The sequence below is a fragment of the Lentinus tigrinus genome (genome assembly GCF_003813185.1).
Source record: "Lentinus tigrinus ALCF2SS1-7 unplaced genomic scaffold L226scaffold_4, whole genome shotgun sequence".
Classification (NCBI taxonomy): Eukaryota; Fungi; Basidiomycota; class Agaricomycetes; order Polyporales; family Polyporaceae; genus Lentinus; species Lentinus tigrinus.
In genome coordinates this window covers 1,203,932-1,222,481 of record NW_027137913.1, presented here as the reverse complement: position 1 = coordinate 1,222,481, position 18,550 = coordinate 1,203,932, and the positions used below count along the sequence as shown (strand labels likewise).

The following is an 18,550-nucleotide window of genomic DNA, read 5'->3' as shown; positions in this document are numbered from 1 at the left end:
CACGCGGAACCGCGAGAGCTGTCGGCGCAACGTGAGCCCGAGCCCGTGCTACGCTCGGTGCACCATGCTTTGCCCGGCCCAAAGCTTCTGCGTATGGGTCGTTAATACGATTCGGCGCCGCAAAACGCTTTTACTCTCACTTACACATCAATAACCACTCGGTGTGGCAGAGAGATGAGCGAGAGTGGGTCACCAAGAAAGGACTTTGAGCAGTGCTAGAGAGCTGATTGGAGGATCGCGCTGGATAGCCTCGAGGCTCGCACGTGGCCGGAGGTTATTGGCTTTGGGATCAGGCAGCGTCCGACCTTCGCAGAACGCCCTTCGGTCATCTCGGTGGGTTGCGCGGAACCGACGGCGGGCCCTCGACGGGCCTATCGATGTGATCACCAGTTCTTCCAGCGGGATGCCGGCGGACGTTCTGAAGCTTACCTCGAGCTCGATTTTCACGTTAAGTTTTAAACCCTCGCTCGAACAGGCACGCTGCGCCGTATCAGTACGCAGATGCGCGATTGCAACGAGCGGTGCGATGGTCAGTTGGGAACAATTTGTATATATTTACATATCTTCTCGTCCCTGGCGGAACCTATAGAGTCAGACAGGGGTAATCAGTGCGGGAAGACTCAAGAGTACGGCAGGTTGTCAGCTGCAGGATGTATCAAGTTCGCCTACTTATCTTCGCGGGGAAGACGATATGGATGTTGTAATGACAACGTCATGGCGATGCTCGTGAGACATGCGTGAAAACACGTTCACGACGCGCTACGAGCGAGGGGCGTCGCTGGCTCAAGACCGGATTTGCGTGTCAAGTCGAGGGAGGAGGAGGCCATGGTCCTCGACGCGAGTTCGGGTGCTGATTGTCATCATGGCGACCGAGACAGAGTTAGCCCTGACGCCGAGGAGGTTTCGCACGGCGACATTCTTAGTTACTGGAAATGGAAAGTGGGACAAGGGAGGCGGCCGAGGTGGAGAGAGCCCGCGTCCTGAGCCAGACGAGGGTTCTGCCCCTCAACTCCGTTCTGTGTGGTGCTTGTGTGGTGCTTGCTTGCGTTCATTCTCCAGAAAGCTGTGGGGGCTGCTGCTGCCACTGTCCGTTCTTTGCTCGTTGCCCATCCAGATCTCGGCTGTTAGGTCGGCGCGCCACCCTGGCAAGTTTCAACAAGTGACGTCCTCTTCGACGCTGCATGCCAAGTGGTGGTCTGTGGACCCCCTCTCCTCCACGTCTGAGCCACTCCTCAGCACCGCCAACTTCATTCACAGCGTCGCCAGGGCCCGCCAATTGTTTGCTTTCCGTCCCCCATGTCGCTCCTCTGACTTGCCTTGACGATCTCCCCGCCTCCTACCTTTCTTCATAAACCGCCCGCAGCTACCTGCCAGCGCACACCGCGCGAGAGTATGCGTGTGCAACGCATCCATTCTCACCAGGGATGCGATAGCGGCTTGACCTCAGGCTGCCCCTCTTCCCCGCCCTCTCACGCCTACGCTTCCACCCGTACCCGCACACACAGTACCACCGCACGAACTCAAGCGTCGGCATCCGGTCCTCACACTTCCTGTCATTATCCGGCATCTTCGTCTGCGCTCCCAGCTGAGCGCACCCGCAGCCCTGACGCTGGACGCGTTAGCCCTCGCCCCCATATCCCCGCCTCTCGACCGCGCTCCTTGAATCGTTCAAGAACTGCGACACACTCCGTCACGCCTCCCTCCTCCGAGCAATGCCTAGTGCCGACGCGGGAGGGGGGCGCCGCGTTCATGCCGAGCCGTGGCTCTCGCGGCGTCGATCGCAATTTACCCCGCTCTCCATTTACCACCGGGCCCGCTTTCGCGTCTGGCGCGTCTGCTCAGGAGGCATTCTCTCCTTCCAAACTGCACGCACAACAGCAACGAGGAGGGTCGCGACGCCGAAGAGCCAGTGAGACCCGCTCAGGTTGTACTGTTCCTGCAGCTCGGTGAGTGTCTTATGCATGTCCATCGTCCCCCTCGCTCGCAGCCCCTTTGTACATCCGCCTCCTATTTCCACCGTCCCGCTGCACTGTCCAAGCTGGGCCCCCTATATCCTCGCCTTCGTGAAGTTTACCACTATGCGCACCAACCGTTCAAACACCGGGTACTCATTCATGGTTCTGCAGGTCTGCGGCCCGTTGGTCTGCTGTTTTTGCACTCATTCTCATGAGCGCGTCGTCCATTTCCGCGGTTCAAGCAGCGACCATCCCTTCCCTGCCGCGCTTTGGGTTCGGTCCCAGCCCATCTGTCACTTTGTCTTCATCGACGGCTGCCGCGGGCGTTCGTGACGCTTCGCTTAGATGGCGACGTCAGGCCACCGACAGCATTGTCAGTAGTAATACAGCATCATCAAGCACGAGCGCATCCCAGTCTACATCCGCTAGTTCAAGCGATTCGACAGCCTCCAGCTCGAGCAATTCTGTATCCTCAAGTTCAAGTGACCCAGTGACAGTGAGCTCTGGGACTACTACGAGTGTTCGTACGAACACGTTGGGGGACGGGCCTACGACTACATCTGAGGTGTGTTGTTCGCTTTCATGCGTGGAGTTCTTGCCGCTTACCGCCGACGATTAGCCATCCTCCACTTCGGCCCCACTATCCGCGTCCTCAACTTCTCAACCCGTGATCACGTCCGACCCCACTTCGACTTCCATGTCGGTAAGTAGCACGCGCGCTATGCACTACAGTACCATGGCCCGCTGAATTGTTCAATGCCACAGACCACTTCTCCATCGCAGCCCCCCGGAGATGACTCCACCTCAACAACTACGTCTAGTTCGTCAACCTCGACTACCTCGACTACGTCCTCCTCGACTTCGAGCTCGAGCTCGAGTTCTTCGAGTTCGTCCTCCACGACTTCGAGTTCAAGCTCGTCAAGCCAGAGCTCATCCAGTTCGAGTGGCAGCTCTACCAGCTCCAGCATAAGTTCAAGCACGAGCTCGGGCACGTCGAGTTCGAGCCCAATCTCAAGCTCGACCTCGAGTTCGACAAGGACAAGTGTCTCGTCAAGTTTGCCGTCATCCACGACTACTACAAGCCGGCCCAGTTCTTCATCGACCTCATCCACCAGTCGACCTGCAACTTCGTGAGTGTTCTGTCACTTCCCTTGACATACTCTTTCGCCTTGTCTTCTTCTTGCTACTCATCATCTATTGTGCTCTCTCGCGCGGTGCACGCGAGAGGTTTATGGCTAGTCCTGTTATCCATATGTATGGAGTGCAGGAGTCTTACGCGCACTTGTTTCTCATTTGTAGTACCTCTGCTCTCCCCAGCACGACGGTGCGAAGTAGTTCGCAGCCGGTCGATGGGACAACATTCGTTCCGTCATCCTCACAATCAGGAACGACGATTCCACCTACCTCGTCTTTCTCCATCACGTCCTTCACCTCTTCGTCTTCCTCAATTGCCTCTGTAACCTCTTCGTCCTCACCTACTAATCTTTCTTCGTCTTCTCCCCCATCCATCCCACCCACTAGTTCTATCACGACATCATCCACGTCTATCCCTGTCACGACGAGCATCCCTAACTCCATCAGCACATCGGTGTCCGCCTCACTCTCCACCTCCATCCCGACATCCATTCCCATTTCCATCCCGACATCCATCCCCACTTCCATCCCGACATCCGTCCCTGCTTCCATTCCAACGTCCGTCCCTACTTCTATCCCGACGTCCATCCCAACGACTGTGCCTACTTCCATATCTACCTCCATTCCTATCTCAATATCTTCATCCATCCCGACGTCGATCCCCTCGTCGATCCCGATTTCAATTCCGACGTCCTTGCCCTCCTCGATCCCCGTTTCGACGTCGTTCTCCGTTTCCATCACCGTACCCATTTCTGTGCCTTCTATTCCTGTCTCCTCTCCCACGACGTTGCCCTTTTCCACGACGATGCCCGAGTCGAGCTCTGGCATGACTACTTCCTTTCCCGAGTCCTCGTCCGAGAGTAGCAGTGTTAACCCCACCTCTAGTCCTCCAGAGTCGTCCCTTTCCATTGTCATCTCCTCGACAATCCCAATCGTACGGTCGTCGACCACAGCCGTCATCTCAACATCCACAGGCGTCACCACCCTGTTTACGACGGTGGTGCGGACCACTACCTTCGTCACGAATGGGCAATCGACGACAGAAACGGAGACTGCGACGATAGCAACGGGCACGCTACTCCCCAACGGTCGCACCAATGGGAATCCGTATGTAGAGCTCACTGAACTGCTGAGTTTTGAAAGCTGACTATCCTTGTACAGGTTCTCGCACAACAAGGGAGCACTCGCGGGCTTGATTGTGGGATGCATAGCGTTCGCAGGTCTCGTAGCTGCGTGGGCGCTCTTCGCATACAGGCGTCATCGCATGCATCGCGAACAAGCCGAGGCTGCTGCTGCCGCTCTTCGGGGTAGCAGTGGACGTGCGATGACGTTGGACGAGGACGACGACATTGGCAGCCCGGAAACGCGGTTTGTCGGTGCGGGTGGTCCGGTATACGACCGTCTGCGCGGCGGGAATACACTTGGATCACCAGGCGAGGACGACGTTGCTACCCCAACAGGCGATACCCGCGGTCAGGACGAGGCTGGGGGTGGGGAGGTAACACTCGCACCAGTCCCCATCTTAGGCCCAGTCGGTACCGGAGAGCAGGCGTCACTCATGCACCCTGCTAACCGGTCTGCCCCTAATGTAGCTCTGCAAGGCAGCTCCGAGGAGCTGGTTGGCGTGCCGCTCACCCCACCTAAGTCGCCCACGAGGTCCGCTGCAGGTACTTCTAGTTCTGGTCCTGGTCCGGATCCCGCGGAGTGGCTCGGTGGTCGCTCCGTCTCTTATCCATCCGTGGCCGTCCGTTCGTCGAGTGGTCCGCGCCCGATGAGTATGAGCCAGTCGTCTGTCTACTCGGATGAAGCCTTGCCGTCGAATCGTCATTCGGGCATCGGCCACGACCTCGCCGCAGCGGCTGCCTTGGGTGGAGTGTATGCCAGTCGGAACGGCAGCATGTCCTCTCACGGACATGTGCATGCATCTTCATCTGCGCACGGACATGCGAGCGGTTCCTCCTCAGGCGGCCATGGCAACTCCTCCGGACAGACGGGTTCCTCTTCTGGCCACCGTGCCTCTTCTCAGGCGCACAGCCCTCTGCTTCCGCAGGCCCCCGTTCCTGGTAGTTTGCTCCCAACGCAGACACAGGTCATCTCCCCACCTTCGGCCTATCGTGAGGTGGATGAGGATGGTTCTCCCGCCACGCAGCGACGCATGAGTGGACTCCTCGGCCGCTCCCTGCGTGGCCTGCGCATACGCAGCTCCCGCGGCTCCGTCTCTTCAATGTCTCAGGTTGGTTCTCCCGTCGTTTCGCCCTCGGCATCCACCGCGCTCTTGGCCGCTGCCTCGAGTCCGCGGCAGTCAGCCTATGACCCGGCGCCACCCACTCGCCGCACGTCGATCTTCCGCCCGAAGTCGCCGACGCTGAGCTTTATACCTGTCCCCGTCATCCCTGAGGGTGCAATGGCCCCAAGAATGCCCGGCGGCTCTGCACTCAGCCCGACTGCCCGGACGGCGCACGGTTTGCCGGTGTGGCCAGGTCTGGGACCGTTGCATCATACGCCGGATATGCCGAGCCCTGCGCTCACCGAAGGCTCGAGTATGCATGCACCTGACGGTCTGCTTGATCCGACGTTGGGCATGCTTGGAGCTCAAGGTATGCAGAGCCAGGGCGCCATCAGCTTCCACGACGACGTGGACTACTCTCGGCCTATCGGAGGGGTAAGTTAGCTCTTATGGCGACCAACCGTGACAGAAGGACTGACGAATGTTGTACAGTGGGTGAATAACAGGCAATACAGCCGAACGACCATCCAGACGGTGTCGTCGATGCATTCGCATCACAGCGACACGATACAGACCGCCGCAGCGCTTGGCCATTTGGATCCTGCGGACCTCCCACTGCCAACACCTGAAGAGGCTCCCTCTGCTGCTACTACGGTTCCTGCCACTCCCCGGGAAGAGCATCTCACGACAACGGGTATGGACTACCCACCAAAATCCGGACACCCATGAGGCAAGGACTCTTTGCGCTTGGACCCCCTCTTTCCATTTATATTTAGACAGAACCTTTGCTGTCGGCATACACGCGCCCGCCTGATCTGACCGCTCCTTGCTACTCACAGCACACACCCTCGCTACTGTTCTCTCACACACGCTCTGTACCGCCGTACCGGACCCCGGACTCCGAGTCCAGAAAAGCTCACCCACCACAGTCGTTACTCGGGTCTTGATTACGCGTGCTGCCCCCGTTCCCCTTCATATCTACGCTTGCTGTACCGTACCGTGCCTTATAACTCCTGTCGCTTACCGTAACCATTTCCTCGCACTATACCCCTGACGACCGTCGCCTGCAGCAGCTTCGTTCCTTCCATACTTTGTGTGTTTCTGTCCCGCTGCTGCTGTGCGGCTGGTCGTCGTCGAACCTGCTACTCGAACCTGCTCTTTCGGATGCTCTCGAACTCTAAAATTTTTATGTAGCTATACTGACAGACATTCCTCACGCCCCATACACGCATTATGACACATTAGAACGTCGTCAATAAAAATGTTGAAACACTTCCAGGGCGTCGTCGAAGCTGAAGACATTGTCCAAGAAGTAGGAAGGTCGTAGTAGACCTATGTAACTGAATCGAAGCGTTCCCTGGAAGCATGACGATACCAGCCTCGAATTCGCAAATCTTGGGCCTTCTAAACCAGCACTGGTAGTGAACTGTGAGGCACTCTACAGCAGAGGTCAATGGGCGCACTGCAGATCCGATGCCGATGAACGCATCATCCGTTCCATATACACTAGTATCAAGTTCGTCATTTCTCTATGTCTTCAATACCTCCCAGCGGGCTCCCTTCCACGTCCGGCGGCATAGTACGCCGATGGCGCTACCGTCGATGTCAATGCAAGCGAACCTTACTCTTCTTCCTTCGCCTGAGCACCCCGGACCCGTCGCTTGTATTGTGCAGGAGTCTCGATGTCAGTACCATTCTTCCATATGCCTCTTTTGTGTCTCCTGCGATCAAAGCCGTGGCGTCAGTACGGTTCATAATAACTTGAAGGCCCCAAACTCACTGAGCTTCCTCCTGCGCCTGCTTGTACTGTTCTACGCCGTCCTCACCGTACACAGCGTCTTTCTGGTCATAGAGAACGGCCCGCCCCGCACGCAGCATCATCGGCCCCACTGAAGTTCGATGGGGTTCGAGGAGTACGTCCGCGACCTGCGGGTCCAATAGGTTCGCATCAGCAGATCACGAACACAGAAGCTAAACTCACGATTCGGCCGTACTGATCTCGTTGGAGGAGCTGACATTCGACGAACTTGCCCTCTACACGCTTCTTCAGCCATGCCAGGCTCTCTATTGCACCCGGTTGGGGCTCGCGGCCCGCCAATGACTACAGGCGCTCGATGAGCCCGCACGCTCGCTCGAGAGGCGGAAGGACCAAGACAACACACCTCCGGCGCATCGATCCCAGCTATGCGGATGTGAATCGTCTTGTCTTTCAGATCCTCTGAGCGTCATCGTTAGCGCAATCTAGTTGTGCAACGACGGACCGACTCACCTGGTTCGCTCGGTATCGTTCTGAACTCCGACTTCCATCCAAAGCCAGGCGTGTGGTATAACCTGAAGTCGTCGCCGTCCTCCACCCTACATCATACAAAGCCCCACTTTCAGCCCCGGGCTCGCACCGCGCCCAGCATCACAACTATGTACCTGGTCACATATCCTCTCAGCAGCTTCTTGTTCCTTAGCATACGCGGCGTGACCGAATCGCTGTTCGCTATACGGCGGCCAAAGACCAATCGCTTAAGGACGAAGGATGCAGCTCCTACGGCGGCCATCTGGATAGCGAGCTGTTGACCGGGTGTCCTGTCGAGCCACAGTTCCTTACGCAGCGTTCGGGTGAGGTCCTGTCTGAGCGTAGGCTCGGCAGGCATGGACCATGGTGGCCAGGGCATGGCCTCTCAGCTCTGAGGGAGAGAAAGTGCAGTGGGGGCGGTGACTTGAGTGCTGGACGCTGTACATGCGTCTTTAGCCTGCCGTGGATGTTAAGAAGCACGTTGAGCGCCGTCTGCTGCTGCGGTAATCCCATAGCAGTACTTATTCCCACCTCATTTGACTCGCTACTCTTGAGGTTTTCTGACAGATTATGTGAAAGACGATAAACGCACAATTACAACGCTTGCGATGCATTCCTAATTCTGAATCCGTCCCCCTACATGTCCACAGATGTGTCTTCCTCAAAGCCAGCCACGCGCCTTGAAGTCATCGAGGGTATCCTTCGTAGTCTCCTCCACAGTCTTGAACTTGATCCCAAGCAGTCGCTGCTGCTTCTCCGGTGCGTAGCGGAGGAAGTGTGTTGCCTTCGCAGGATCGTATTCCGTGTTCCCTGCGGGAAGGCTGGAATAGTATTTGTGCGCGGCGCTCACTAGACGCCAATAGTCAGTCAACAACTTCACCGTGCACCACATCCCGCAGCCAGACTCACCGAAGTCCTGCCACTTGAAGGCGCCTGCGCTGACGATGATGCGGTTCCCCGACGCCTCCTGTTTCGTGATCGCAAGCGCGTGCGCCAAGGCAAGGTCCCGCACGTCAACGTACGATGAACTATATGCGCGTACACCTCATCAATCCTACGAGCCACGTTCAGGAGCAGGTAGACGTACCCAAGGTTTACCAATGCGGTCTTGTCCTTCGTGCCTTTGACGACTGTGTCATAGAACTCGCGCGCCGACTCGTTCAGGTTCTCCGGCTTATCGACATCATGCAAGAACGGCCCGAAGACGAATGGCGGGTTAAGGACGACGAGGTCCCAACTGACCTCGCTCTTGTGTTTGTTCCAGAAGTCCCATGCCGCGCGCTCAGCGAGAGTCTTGCTCGTACGGTACTTGGCAAGGGGAGTGGCATCTTTGCCCTTCTCCTTCACCTCCGCGATGCTCGCGTCGTTCCAATTCTCTTCGGAGAAGATACGCGGCTCGGTCGAGGGTGTGAGGACGGAGGCGCAGGAGGACGTGACCACGATGCGCTTGACGCTGGGCGCGTTCTTCAATGCGGATGCGAGGATGCCGGTTGTACCATTGACGGCGGGAACAATGAGCTCTTCGGGCTCAACGGCCTTCAAGTGGAAAGGCGATGCGGTATGTGCGATGGCGTCTACGCCCTTGACTGCCTCGTCGAACGCGCCGTCCTGCGGTGTTCATAATTAGCACACACTTGAGCTCCAACAGGGAAGCCCGAGTCCGGTTCCGGAAATTTTTGGGCCCAGCGCACACCCGTGAGTCTCACTGTTGCGACTGTCGTGACAAGCGTAGTACGTCCAGACGCAATGCACTTTCAGCGGACGAGAGACGAGAGACGTCGGAATGTCACACATGCAAGCATGGCAGCAGTAGAGCATCCACTCGAAAATGAACGTGGACGCGGAGATGTAACTAGGTCTCGCGGGTCTTCTGAACTCCTCTTACTCTCACAGGCACCTATAGAGTATGTCACTCTAGGTCCCGAGGTCCGGTTCCCTTTCCTGTGTCGTACGGCAAGACGCGTACTGCAATGGCTGACCGGCCCTCAACACAAGATAAGGGTGCATGCGGGAACGACTAGCCACCACGACCGGACATATTCTGAATATATGCGTACCTTTGTGATGTCCTCCACCACTACAACTTCGAACTTGTCCCCGAAGTCCTTGAAGAGCGAGCGGAGGTGACCAGCCTTGTTCTCTGAGCGGACTGTCCCGCGCACAGAGAAGCCCTGGTCAAGGAACGTCTTGACAACCCATACAGCGATATAGCCGTTCGCACCGGTCACAAGGACCTTTCCAGAGGTGACTGCCGGCATCGTAGTGAGCGATAAGTATTGAGGGTGGGGGAGTCGACTAGTGCGTAATGGGGGTTCGTGTACACGCAGTTTGTATACGCACCGTCGCGCTTTAAATACCATGGCTGTGGCGTCGAATCGCGATAAGCAAGAAACTATTTGGCCGCATTGGAAGGTGGGCCAGGGTGAGAGCCAGAGGGATTGCGCGATGTGCGTCATGTCCTCCTCCCGCGTGGTATCGGCGGCTATTTGGGAAATACCGGCCGGAGTATGACACTGACTCTCACTCTAACTGCAGCCATGTCGTTCTGCAGGCAACCTATGTAGGGGCTGATGGTATCTTCCAATTCTGAAGTACACGCATGCACATTCTCAAGCTTCAAGACTCTTCCTTGGTAATTATAACCATCCCCTGCTGCGAAAGTCCTTGATGATGTCCTTTGTTATCTCCTCCAGTATGCGGTGATCAAGATTTAGCACTTTCTTGCTGCTGTATCGGGACATGTATACTGCATCCTTCGATTTTAGAACCGGTCGCCTGTCGGGATATGCTCTGCGTAACGCTATGCAACATCAATTCCCACCTACTTCTTCAAACTGCTGTCACACGTAGGGACCCCGCGGATAATGAACCTCTGTTCGCCAGCTTCGGAAACTGTGAGACCAAGCACATGGTTCCGGGCCAAGTCGCGCACGTCGACCCACTCCGATCGGCACTGGGTAGCATCGAGCATCAGGCACTTTACAGGACCTCGAAGCGAGCTCGAGACACGCACCCATACTTTGTCAGCGCGTCGCCCTCCTCACGACGTCAATTGTACCACATTCTCGGTGTCCCTCCTAACCTTCCCAAAGTCGGCGCCTCATGGATGATAGTCCCAAAATTGAAAGACCAGCGGCGCATGCAGGTCCACCCAAGGTCCCCCCTCTCCCGCTCCGCCTCATACAGTTCCAAGGCCGCACGCCCGGCCAGAGCCTAGGTACCTCACAGTCCTTCTCGCGCACCAACGCAAGCGAGGTATCGTTCCAGACGGTCTCGTCCAAACTCGCGTGAAGCTGGAATTACCCATCGGCGGCGGGCTGTATGGCACCGCAGCACACGAAGGCATGCAGATCGTGCCGTTGACGGCGGGCAGGATGAGGTTATCCAAACTAGAATTGCGGAAAGTCTCTGACAACGGGCCGTGGTGGGTGAGAGAGGCATTGCGCGATGTGCGTCATGTCCTCTTCCGTGGTATCGGCGGCTGTTCGAGAAATCCCAACCTGCACTATGGGATGTTCTATAACCAGCGACTCTTACTCTGACCACAGCCATGTCGTTCTGCAGACGATTTTGACTCACAACCTATGTGTATGTAAAGTCTGATGGTATTCTCTCAGATCGAAATACACGCCGTGCACGTCCTCAAGTTTCAAGATCCTTCTCCAGCAATCATAGCCATCCTCTGCTGCGAAGATCCTCGATGATGTCCTTCGTCATCTCTTCAAGTGTGCGGTACTCAAGACCGAGCACCTTCTTGCTCTTCTCAGAGGTGTACCTCGACATATATACCGCGTTCTCCGGTTTGTAGGACGGGTCGCCTGCCGGGATCTGCTCTGCGTAACGGCGTGCGACGTCCACTGCCACGGTAGATGTGGTCAGCGACTATCCTTGTCCATTCCCGCGTGTAGAAACACTCACCAAACTGCTGCCATAGATAGGGACCCCCACGGATTATGAACCTTTGCCCGCCAACTTCGGGACTTGTGAGCCCAAGCACATGCGCCCGGGCCAAGTCGCGCACGTCGACCCACTCGGCACTGCGCAGCATCAAGCATCAGCACTACTACGGGACCTCGAGGCGAGCTCAAGACACGTACCCATACTTTGTCAGCGCTTCGCCCTGCAACGCACCCTTCACCACGTTATTGTACCACATCCTCGGTGTCCCTCCAAACCTCTCCAACGTCGGCGCCTCATGGATGATAGGTCCAAAGACCAGCGGCGCAAGCAGAGTGACAAGGTCCCAGCCAAGGTTCCCCTTCGCCTGCTCCGTCTCATACAGCTCCCAGGCCGCACGCTCCGCGAGCGTCTTGCTCGCCCGATACTTCTCCAATCCAGGAGCGTCACGGCCCTTCTCGCGCACCAGCGCGGGCGAGTACTCGTTCCAAACGGTCTCGTCCAAAACGCGCGTGAAGCTCGCGTGACCCGGCGGTGGCGGGTTGTACACCGCAGCGCAAGACGACATATAGAGGACCCGCTTCACCGTGGCGCGGTGTTTCAGGGCGCTCTGCAGAACGCTCTCCGTGCCGTTGACCGCGGGCAGGATGAGGTCATCCGGATCGTCCACGTCTGCCGTCACCGGGGACGCGATATGAAGGATGGCATCGATACCTTCGACGGCTTCGTCGAAGGCTCCTTCCTGCGGCGGTGCGTTAGCATTCCCAGGTATTGCATACGAGATGGATCTTACTGACCACCGCCATATCAGGTACGATAACGACCTCGAACTTGTCCCCATACGCTTTGAAGCGGTCGTGCAGGTACGTCGCCTTCGACTCCGAGCGCACGGTCCCCCTGACGGCGAAGCCATGCTCCAGCAGGTCCTGCACAACCCAGACCGCCACGAAACCGTTCGCTCCGGTCACCAGCGCCTTGCCCGAGGTGATAGCAGGCATCTTGCAATACTTGCTGTGGGTGTCAACCCTTCGTGGACGCGCATAGATTGGCCTTTATAGTCTTCCGGACATCATGTGGGTCGAAGGGCGCGATGGCGATATCACCCATGTCGCATTCAGACTTCTGTCAACTGCCAGACCAAATGGCGTTGCATCCGGATCTCTCGGCGCAAATACACCATTGCCCCGTTTGTCCCGTTTGCTCCGGTGGCCGGTGTGGATATGCAGGTCAGATCAAAAAGCTTACTTACATGCTAGACCGGTGTTCACACACGTACTGATTGGCATAGTCCCTTACGATTTTGATCCTTGGTTCACAGTACTTAGCGTTCACAGTGACTTACGGGTTGAGGCCATCACTGCCTGCTCAAAGAGCAGACGCATTATAAGGTTCTGTGACATGGAGCGGAGCAAGATGATATGCGATACCCAGATAGAAACGTGCGAATACAAGTACAATGTCCAAACTCTCGATCTCAATGCCAGCTGATATGCGTGTCCGTCCGCATGCAGAACATCTCGTACGTCGCCTGTGAACGAACATACGCCGTCCACCGGCGGGCAGGTCGGACCGTGACCCTGAAAGAAAGGGTCTGAAGTAAAGTCAGCGATTGTCCTGGTGTGCATCGACCAGGCTAGCCGGAAGTTTCTCGCACCTAGACCGCGGCGGCTTTGCCCTCTGCCTTCTGCTGACGGAGAGCCTCACACAACTCGCGGACCTTCTCGTGCAGCTTCTTCCCAATCGCGCACATCTCATTGACCTTCGCGGTCATCTCCTCAAGGCGCCTGTCCGTCTTCTGAGCGTCCCGAATGTACTCTTCCCGGCTGCGGGCTATCTCATTCGCTATAGCACCTACACGCGGGAATCAGTGTAAATACTGATAGGAAAGGAGGAATGAACTCACGGAGTTGGAGAGCCTCGTTGGTTGCGACGTCGGCAACTTGGTCGGAGCCAGCCATGACGAGGACGTGTCGAAGAGATGTGTTGGGGGTAGATGGAGGTAGATGCGGTGGTTTAGCCTGGAGTCACAACGACGCATGCGTACCTCTATTAAAGCCCTGCCCGTGGGCTGCGGAGGAAGCCGAACGCCATGGCCTCCTTTGTGTGCGCTCTCGCGAGGGCGAGGGCATCTATCAATCAGTCATAAACAGAGCTTGGAGCACAAAGAGCACAACAAGATGCAAGGAGGCGATATGCAGTGAGTCAGAAGGAAGCTCGGCTGTCCGAGGTGAAGGAGGGGGAAGCATGACGGCATACAATCCCCTTTCAATTGGACCATCAGCACTGTTCACAAAGGTCCATAAGACTTCTAGGATGCGACCCTTGCGATCGCTCCTTCACAACCATCCCCGAGTGACGAAGTCCTCCAAAGAGTCTTTGCTCAACTCATCCATCGTGCGATAATTCATGCCGAGGATCCGGATGCTCTTGTCGGCGATAAACCTAGCAGGGAAGAAGGCCTCGTCGGGATTGTAGTCGGGATCTCCAGCCGGGATCTTGTCCGAAAACTTTCGCGCAGCGTTCACTGACAAACGACAACGTAGTGAGCCAAAAGTACAATATGGGCGGCGCATGTCATTCAAAGCCGAATACTCACCAAAATCCTGCCAAACAGCCCGACCGCCACGGATGATGAATCGCTCCCCGCCAGCAGCCGGAGTGACGAGCGCGAGGGTGTGCGCCCGCGCCAGGTCGCGTACGTCGACCCATTCGTATCTACGTCGACAGATCAGTGACTCGACGCTCAAAGGCAGAATTTGAGGTACCGGAACGTACCCCGCCTTTGTCAGCGCATCTCCCTTCACCTCTCCTTTCACGACATTATTGTACCACAAGCTCTGCGTGCTCCCAAAAATCTCCAGCGTCGGTGCCTCATGGACGACGGGCCCGAACACCCACGGCGGACACATTGTCACCAAATCCCAGCCGAGCCCGCCCTCGCGCGACTTCTCGCGCTCGTACAGGTCCCACGCGGCACGCTCCGCAAGCACCTTGCTCGCGCGATAGATGTGCATGCCGTCGGCCTCCTTGCCCTTCTCCTTGACATGCTCCACCGACACCTCGTTCCAGTTCTTCTCATCCACGATTGCGGTCTTCTCCTGGGCGTCCGACAAAGACGGAGTGTATACGGCCGCACAGGAGGACATGACGAAGACACGCTTGACCGTGGCCTGGTGTTTGAGCGCGGAGTTGAGGAGGGACGTCGTTCCCCGTACGGCGGGGCCGATGACTTCCTCCGGGTCGGTCGCAGCGGAGGTGACTGGCGATGCGATGTGCATGATCACATCTACTCCAGCGGCGGCCTCGTCGAAGGCGCCGTCCTGAGGGAAAGCGGGATATGAGTTAGGATCTTGAATGCCCTCCACGGATGAGTTGCGCACACCAGTCATGTCATCGACGATGACAAACTCGAGCTTCTCGCCGAAAGCTTTGAGGTGCTCGCGCAGATGAGCCGTCTTGCTTTCTGAGCGGACCGTTCCTCGGACGGCGAAGCCGTTCTCTAGGAGATCCTCCAGGACCCAGGCGGCGACATAACCGTTCGCGCCGGTGACAAGGACTTTGCCGGAGACGACTGCGGGCATGACGAAGTACTTTGAAACCTAGATGGAGCCTCACGAGGTGGAAAGGAAACTTCCCGGGCACACCTGTTGATACGATGGGTATAAATACGTTCCCTCGTGGTCGGTATACGTGATAGACGCACTCCTTGGTAAGCTGTCCTTCGCGACCAGTATCCGGACTTCCTACGAGAAGCCGCAGCTGGCCTTCAGAAGAGCGATGGAGGCATGTTCTTGATCTTGATTGTGATTTTGATAGTATGCGGCGCATCGACTCCAATATTATACAGTAACCACTCAGTCTGGTGAGGTTCTGTGATGTAGACATGTGTCAGTCCCAGTGAATATCAATACGGCCTGCATAACAATACACTCACAATAGCGCAAACGGCGACTAGGGCTCTCGTTCGAATTTCTGGCAGAGCGGAAGTAGATGACAAATCGAACGTATGCAGCCCCAAACGCTTGTAAATATTCGCTGGTTCCGTGGGTGTGAATACTGAGCTGTAGGGGAGAGTAAGGCTTGAGGACGGCTTGGGATTGAAAATTAACCACGCGCCACAGCAGTGTCACGGCCTTGGCCAAGTCTCGAAGCACCGGGCGCGAATCGTGGACCTCCCCAGGTAACTGCGTCTCCACAACGCATAACGGCGACGGCAGTCCACCGTCAATGCCCTCCGGAACTGGCGGAGTAAAGTCCCGAGGACGGCGGTAGTAAGCAATTGCAAGCAATTTCCACGGTGCCAAGATGGCGCAACCTATCGGGAGGAGCGCAAATGGAGCAAGCAGTCTTCCTCATCATTGTCGGGTCCATCGACGGAGAGATATCGAGGCTAGTCACGCCAGGATCTCCGCCAGTTCACGAGGTCTTCGAGCAGTCAGAAAGCCTGCAGCCAAGCTGTCAGTCGAGCACGGACAAGCGGAGGACGAGGCGAATGGGACGACACGCGGTGGAGATAGAGTGGCGGTGCCGAGCTCGTCCGTGCAGGCTCTCCGACGTGCCAAGTCCCGCCCAACTGCACCATGCCATTCCTCGTCCACCTTAAAGTTCTTCCTCCGTCCACCTCGCCCTCCGTCTTCCTCCCCCGCGTCCTCGGCGACCCCACCGCTAAGCCCCCAGCGAATCCGACACCATGAACTCCAACACGACTGGTCCGGAGTACGCTGAGCAGAAGGCGGAGACCCTTCCCCAGCCCGCGTTGTCGAAGGAGGTCCACAGCACGATCGTGGACACAGCACGGCTATGGACAAGCCCTAGGACGGTCTTTTCAACTCGGCACTTGATGGGAGATGTCGATCCTTTGCAGTCGACATTCCCTCTCGCGGCGTACTGTTTCATGACGGGCTTCATGTGAGTCATTCGCTTTGGTCTATGCCCACTTCCCGCTCGCACTCCGAGTGTTGTCCCAGCCATCATCTTGCGGTTTGCGGACAGGGTTTGAGAGCTTTCCTCTCAAGATCCAGTACACACTTTCTCTTCGCACTTCGCACGATGACCTCACTACCATGCCCCCTGCTTCTTCGAGGCACCGCAAGGCCCCCATTAACACTACACTTCTCTCTCATCCAGTGACTCCGTCTCCTTCACCGCCATCTTCGTATGGTGCGGCTTCCAAACCGGCAACTCCGTCCAGCTCGCCCTCGCCCTCGCCCGGCTCTTCTCCGGTCCCCCAGGTCAACGCGACACCTCCTTCCACCTTGCCGACCAGCAGGCCCTCTGCTCCGTACTCACCTTCATTGCTGGGGCCGGTCTAGGGCGCATCGGGGACCGTATGGGCCCCAAGTCCCGCGCATGGCTCTTCCTGGGCACGTTCATCCAGGCGCTCTTCACGATGGCCGCCGCGCTCGCGGCGTGGAAGAGCGGGCAGGGCAGCATCGCGGAGGTCCGCGGGGACCCGGCGTGGACGAATGCGCTCACTTTCGTCGCGGTTGGATTCATGAGTGCTAGTTTGGGCTTGCAGGGTATTATGGGCAAGCGGGTGAACACGCAGTTTGCAACGACCAGTGAGTACTATCCTCCTTTCCTCAACCTCCCTCGATCTCCCTCAGTTCCTCCATCTACCTCACAAATCTCCAACGTCAATGCTAATGCGACGTCTCACCGGCAGTTGTCCTCACGACCGTCTGGTGTGAGCTCATGGCCGACCCGCAGCTGCTCAACTTCCGCCATCGCATCATCTCGCGCGACCACAAGCTCATCGCGATCTTCGCGCTCTTCCTTGGCGGCTTCGTCGGCCGCGCGATCATCGACGCGGCGGGCGCGGCGAGCACCCTCGGCGTCGGCACCGGCATGCGTGTGCTCATCGCCGTCTGGTGGCTTTTCGTGCCCGGGAAGGCGGGCAAGACCGGAAAGCCCGCCTCTGGGTGAAAGCTCGAAGCCGACGCCTTGTTGGAGCGTTTTTCGCGCGTTGTCAGGTTGGTCCTCGTCGGCAGGACGGGATAGGACGGCGCGAAGGATTGGGTGGGGAGAAGAGGTTGCGTGATGTTGTATACCAATACCAGGGTATGTCCACACTCGTTGGTCGTGTACGGACGCGCCGCGTTAAGCGGCCCAGGCTGGGGCATCTAGAGCCCTCATTTTTGGAGCGGACGGTGGTATCGATAGTCGCGGAATAATCGAGGTTCTCTCATACATAGATGTTGTGATTCTGGATTGGAATAGACTCGCTTTCGTAGCTCACCCGCGGAGTCGCCGCTACTGTCTGTCCTTACTGCTGAGCTCCTCACTGCTGATATTCGCTGCTGTCTGTCCTTACTGTTGATCTCTTCTTGCAATCTCATGTTTGGTATTTGTACCGGATGTTTGTTGACTCGGGAGGGTGCAGATGGGTCGCACACCGCGCTGGTCACCATCGTCGGCGGGGAACATGAATACACAGATCCTAATGGGTCATGGCAAGCGCGTCGGGGAATAGTGGGAAACAGTTGCGATTGGGGAGCGTTCCACAAGCTACACGATGTAAAACTGTACACTGAACGCACTCCCATGCCATCCCTCAACCAATCCAAAAGTATCCTCCAAACCTCGACCATCCTCTGACGCCAACGTACAACAAACAACGACGCCGAGAAGGTAGACAGTCCTCACAGATACGTCGACAGCTCAGAGAGGGTGGAGAGGAAGAGGGAGAGGAAGAGATGTCCCGCCTCTGGTAAGGAAAAGCACGCCCTGGCCGTCTTCGACGACATGGCGTGCGCTCCAGCTAGAGGCGGGAAGGTGGATCTGGGACTTGCGGTAGACTCCTGCGAGAATGGTACGGCTGAGCGTAGGTCGGTCGCAGGGGGACAATAGTGCGAGTCCGGAATGAGTGAAGAAAAACCTGCAACCTGCGCGCGAGGAGAATATATAGACAGTTAGACGCCCAGGCGTCTAGCTACGGAGCGCCTGCCCGGCTTGCGGCCCGAGGTCCCCTCCGAGTCCATCCAATCCACTATTCTGTTTCACCTTGTCTCGCCCGCGAGCTAAAAGCTATTCGTTCCGTGCTGATAGATA

At 57.1% G+C, this 18,550-nt stretch overlaps 9 protein-coding genes across 9 annotated transcripts; 2 read left to right on the top strand and 7 right to left on the bottom strand.

Annotated features, from left to right (window-relative positions):
- Positions 1-2,166: 2,166 nt before the first annotated feature.
- Positions 2,167-6,045, top strand: L226DRAFT_520281 (uncharacterized protein; the record flags this gene model as incomplete). The annotated part of the gene is made up of 6 exons (XM_067678627.1): positions 2,167-2,520; positions 2,575-2,658; positions 2,777-3,085; positions 3,223-4,196; positions 4,251-5,751; positions 5,809-6,045. The coding sequence occupies 6 exons, from the start codon at positions 2,167-2,169 to the stop codon at positions 6,043-6,045; spliced, it is 3,459 nt and encodes a 1,152-aa protein (XP_067539887.1).
- Positions 6,046-6,486: 441 nt separating this feature from the next.
- Positions 6,487-8,088, bottom strand: L226DRAFT_531132 (nuclease). The gene is made up of 6 exons (XM_067680018.1): positions 7,738-8,088; positions 7,586-7,671; positions 7,479-7,534; positions 7,298-7,417; positions 7,097-7,242; positions 6,487-7,037 (listed from the first exon to the last, which is right to left on the bottom strand). Exons 1-6 carry the CDS (start codon positions 7,980-7,982, stop codon positions 6,938-6,940), a joined length of 753 nt encoding a protein of 250 aa, XP_067539886.1. The 5' UTR covers positions 7,983-8,088; the 3' UTR covers positions 6,487-6,937.
- A 54-nt stretch (positions 8,089-8,142) lies between these two features.
- L226DRAFT_531130 (NAD(P)-binding protein) lies at positions 8,143-9,922 on the bottom strand. The gene is made up of 4 exons (XM_067680017.1): positions 9,661-9,922; positions 8,691-9,211; positions 8,513-8,631; positions 8,143-8,452 (listed from the first exon to the last, which is right to left on the bottom strand). Exons 1-4 carry the CDS (start codon positions 9,859-9,861, stop codon positions 8,265-8,267), a joined length of 1,029 nt encoding a protein of 342 aa, XP_067539885.1. The 5' UTR covers positions 9,862-9,922; the 3' UTR covers positions 8,143-8,264.
- Positions 9,923-11,189: 1,267 nt separating this feature from the next.
- Positions 11,190-12,515, bottom strand: L226DRAFT_557933 (NAD(P)-binding protein). Its single transcript, XM_067683210.1, has 4 exons — positions 12,298-12,515; positions 11,701-12,242; positions 11,522-11,640; positions 11,190-11,460 (listed from the first exon to the last, which is right to left on the bottom strand). The coding sequence occupies exons 1-4, from the start codon at positions 12,496-12,498 to the stop codon at positions 11,273-11,275; spliced, it is 1,050 nt and encodes a 349-aa protein (XP_067539884.1). The 5' UTR covers positions 12,499-12,515; the 3' UTR covers positions 11,190-11,272.
- Positions 12,516-12,899: 384 nt separating this feature from the next.
- L226DRAFT_531128 (uncharacterized protein) lies at positions 12,900-13,511 on the bottom strand. Its single transcript, XM_067680016.1, has 3 exons — positions 13,404-13,511; positions 13,155-13,351; positions 12,900-13,091 (listed from the first exon to the last, which is right to left on the bottom strand). The coding sequence occupies exons 1-2, from the start codon at positions 13,456-13,458 to the stop codon at positions 13,155-13,157; spliced, it is 252 nt and encodes an 83-aa protein (XP_067539882.1). The 5' UTR covers positions 13,459-13,511; the 3' UTR covers positions 12,900-13,091.
- Positions 12,901-13,092, bottom strand: L226DRAFT_609799 (uncharacterized protein; the record flags this gene model as incomplete). Its single annotated transcript, XM_067686088.1, has 1 exon — positions 12,901-13,092. A coding segment is annotated over one exon (192 nt), but the record flags the coding sequence as incomplete, so codon positions are not given.
- A 269-nt stretch (positions 13,512-13,780) lies between the features above and the next one.
- On the bottom strand, positions 13,781-15,236 carry L226DRAFT_531127 (NAD(P)-binding protein). The gene is made up of 6 exons (XM_067680015.1): positions 15,204-15,236; positions 14,874-15,144; positions 14,272-14,822; positions 14,243-14,245; positions 14,097-14,208; positions 13,781-14,024 (listed from the first exon to the last, which is right to left on the bottom strand). The coding sequence occupies exons 2-6, from the start codon at positions 15,079-15,081 to the stop codon at positions 13,837-13,839; spliced, it is 1,062 nt and encodes a 353-aa protein (XP_067539881.1). The 5' UTR covers positions 15,082-15,144; positions 15,204-15,236; the 3' UTR covers positions 13,781-13,836.
- A 457-nt stretch (positions 15,237-15,693) lies between these two features.
- L226DRAFT_531125 (uncharacterized protein) lies at positions 15,694-17,857 on the top strand. Its single transcript, XM_067680014.1, has 3 exons — positions 15,694-16,408; positions 16,628-17,061; positions 17,166-17,857. The coding sequence occupies exons 1-3, from the start codon at positions 16,191-16,193 to the stop codon at positions 17,423-17,425; spliced, it is 912 nt and encodes a 303-aa protein (XP_067539880.1). The 5' UTR covers positions 15,694-16,190; the 3' UTR covers positions 17,426-17,857.
- On the bottom strand, positions 17,529-18,175 carry L226DRAFT_246470 (uncharacterized protein). Its single transcript, XM_067673228.1, has one exon. It carries the CDS (start codon positions 18,088-18,090, stop codon positions 17,632-17,634), a length of 459 nt encoding a protein of 152 aa, XP_067539879.1. The 5' UTR covers positions 18,091-18,175; the 3' UTR covers positions 17,529-17,631.
- Between the last annotated feature and the right edge of the window lie 375 nt (positions 18,176-18,550).

What these genes read in the sequence shown, in the direction of transcription:
- L226DRAFT_531130 (XM_067680017.1), bottom strand. Translation starts at nt 9,861, where the DNA reads ATGCCGGCAGTCACCTCTGGAAAGGTCCTTGTGACCGGTGCGAACGGC. An exon ending in TGGTGGAGGACATCACAAAG is followed by an intron (nt 9,212 to 9,660) that starts GTACGCATATAT and finishes TGAACACCGCAG; the next exon opens with GACGGCGCGTTCGACGAGGC. An exon ending in CTTCAAGTGGCAGGACTTCG is followed by an intron (nt 8,453 to 8,512) that starts GTGAGTCTGGCT and finishes ATTGGCGTCTAG; the next exon opens with TGAGCGCCGCGCACAAATAC.
- L226DRAFT_531128 (XM_067680016.1), bottom strand. Translation starts at nt 13,458, where the DNA reads ATGGCTGGCTCCGACCAAGTTGCCGACGTCGCAACCAACGAGGCTCTC. An exon ending in CAACGAGGCTCTCCAACTCC is followed by an intron (nt 13,352 to 13,403) that starts GTGAGTTCATTC and finishes TCCCGCGTGTAG; the next exon opens with GTGCTATAGCGAATGAGATA.
- L226DRAFT_531132 (XM_067680018.1), bottom strand. Translation starts at nt 7,982, where the DNA reads ATGCCCTGGCCACCATGGTCCATGCCTGCCGAGCCTACGCTCAGACAG. An exon ending in GAGATCAGTACGGCCGAATC is followed by an intron (nt 7,243 to 7,297) that starts GTGAGTTTAGCT and finishes TTGGACCCGCAG; the next exon opens with GTCGCGGACGTACTCCTCGA. An exon ending in CAGGCGCAGGAGGAAGCTCA is followed by an intron (nt 7,038 to 7,096) that starts GTGAGTTTGGGG and finishes CTTTGATCGCAG; the next exon opens with GAGACACAAAAGAGGCATAT.
- L226DRAFT_531125 (XM_067680014.1), top strand. Translation starts at nt 16,191, where the DNA reads ATGAACTCCAACACGACTGGTCCGGAGTACGCTGAGCAGAAGGCGGAG. An exon ending in TGTTTCATGACGGGCTTCAT is followed by an intron (nt 16,409 to 16,627) that starts GTGAGTCATTCG and finishes TCTCTCATCCAG; the next exon opens with TGACTCCGTCTCCTTCACCG. An exon ending in CACGCAGTTTGCAACGACCA is followed by an intron (nt 17,062 to 17,165) that starts GTGAGTACTATC and finishes TCTCACCGGCAG; the next exon opens with TTGTCCTCACGACCGTCTGG.
- L226DRAFT_531127 (XM_067680015.1), bottom strand. Translation starts at nt 15,081, where the DNA reads ATGCCCGCAGTCGTCTCCGGCAAAGTCCTTGTCACCGGCGCGAACGGT. An exon ending in TGACATGACTGGTGTGCGCA is followed by an intron (nt 14,823 to 14,873) that starts ACTCATCCGTGG and finishes CCGCTTTCCCTC; the next exon opens with AGGACGGCGCCTTCGACGAG. An exon ending in GGCTGTTTGGCAGGATTTTG is followed by an intron (nt 14,025 to 14,096) that starts GTGAGTATTCGG and finishes GTCGTTTGTCAG; the next exon opens with TGAACGCTGCGCGAAAGTTT.
- L226DRAFT_246470 (XM_067673228.1), bottom strand. Translation starts at nt 18,090, where the DNA reads ATGGTCGAGGTTTGGAGGATACTTTTGGATTGGTTGAGGGATGGCATG.
- L226DRAFT_557933 (XM_067683210.1), bottom strand. Translation starts at nt 12,498, where the DNA reads ATGCCTGCTATCACCTCGGGCAAGGCGCTGGTGACCGGAGCGAACGGT. An exon ending in GAAGCGCTGACAAAGTATGG is followed by an intron (nt 11,641 to 11,700) that starts GTACGTGTCTTG and finishes GATGCTGCGCAG; the next exon opens with TGCCGAGTGGGTCGACGTGC. An exon ending in CTATCTATGGCAGCAGTTTG is followed by an intron (nt 11,461 to 11,521) that starts GTGAGTGTTTCT and finishes CTACCGTGGCAG; the next exon opens with TGGACGTCGCACGCCGTTAC.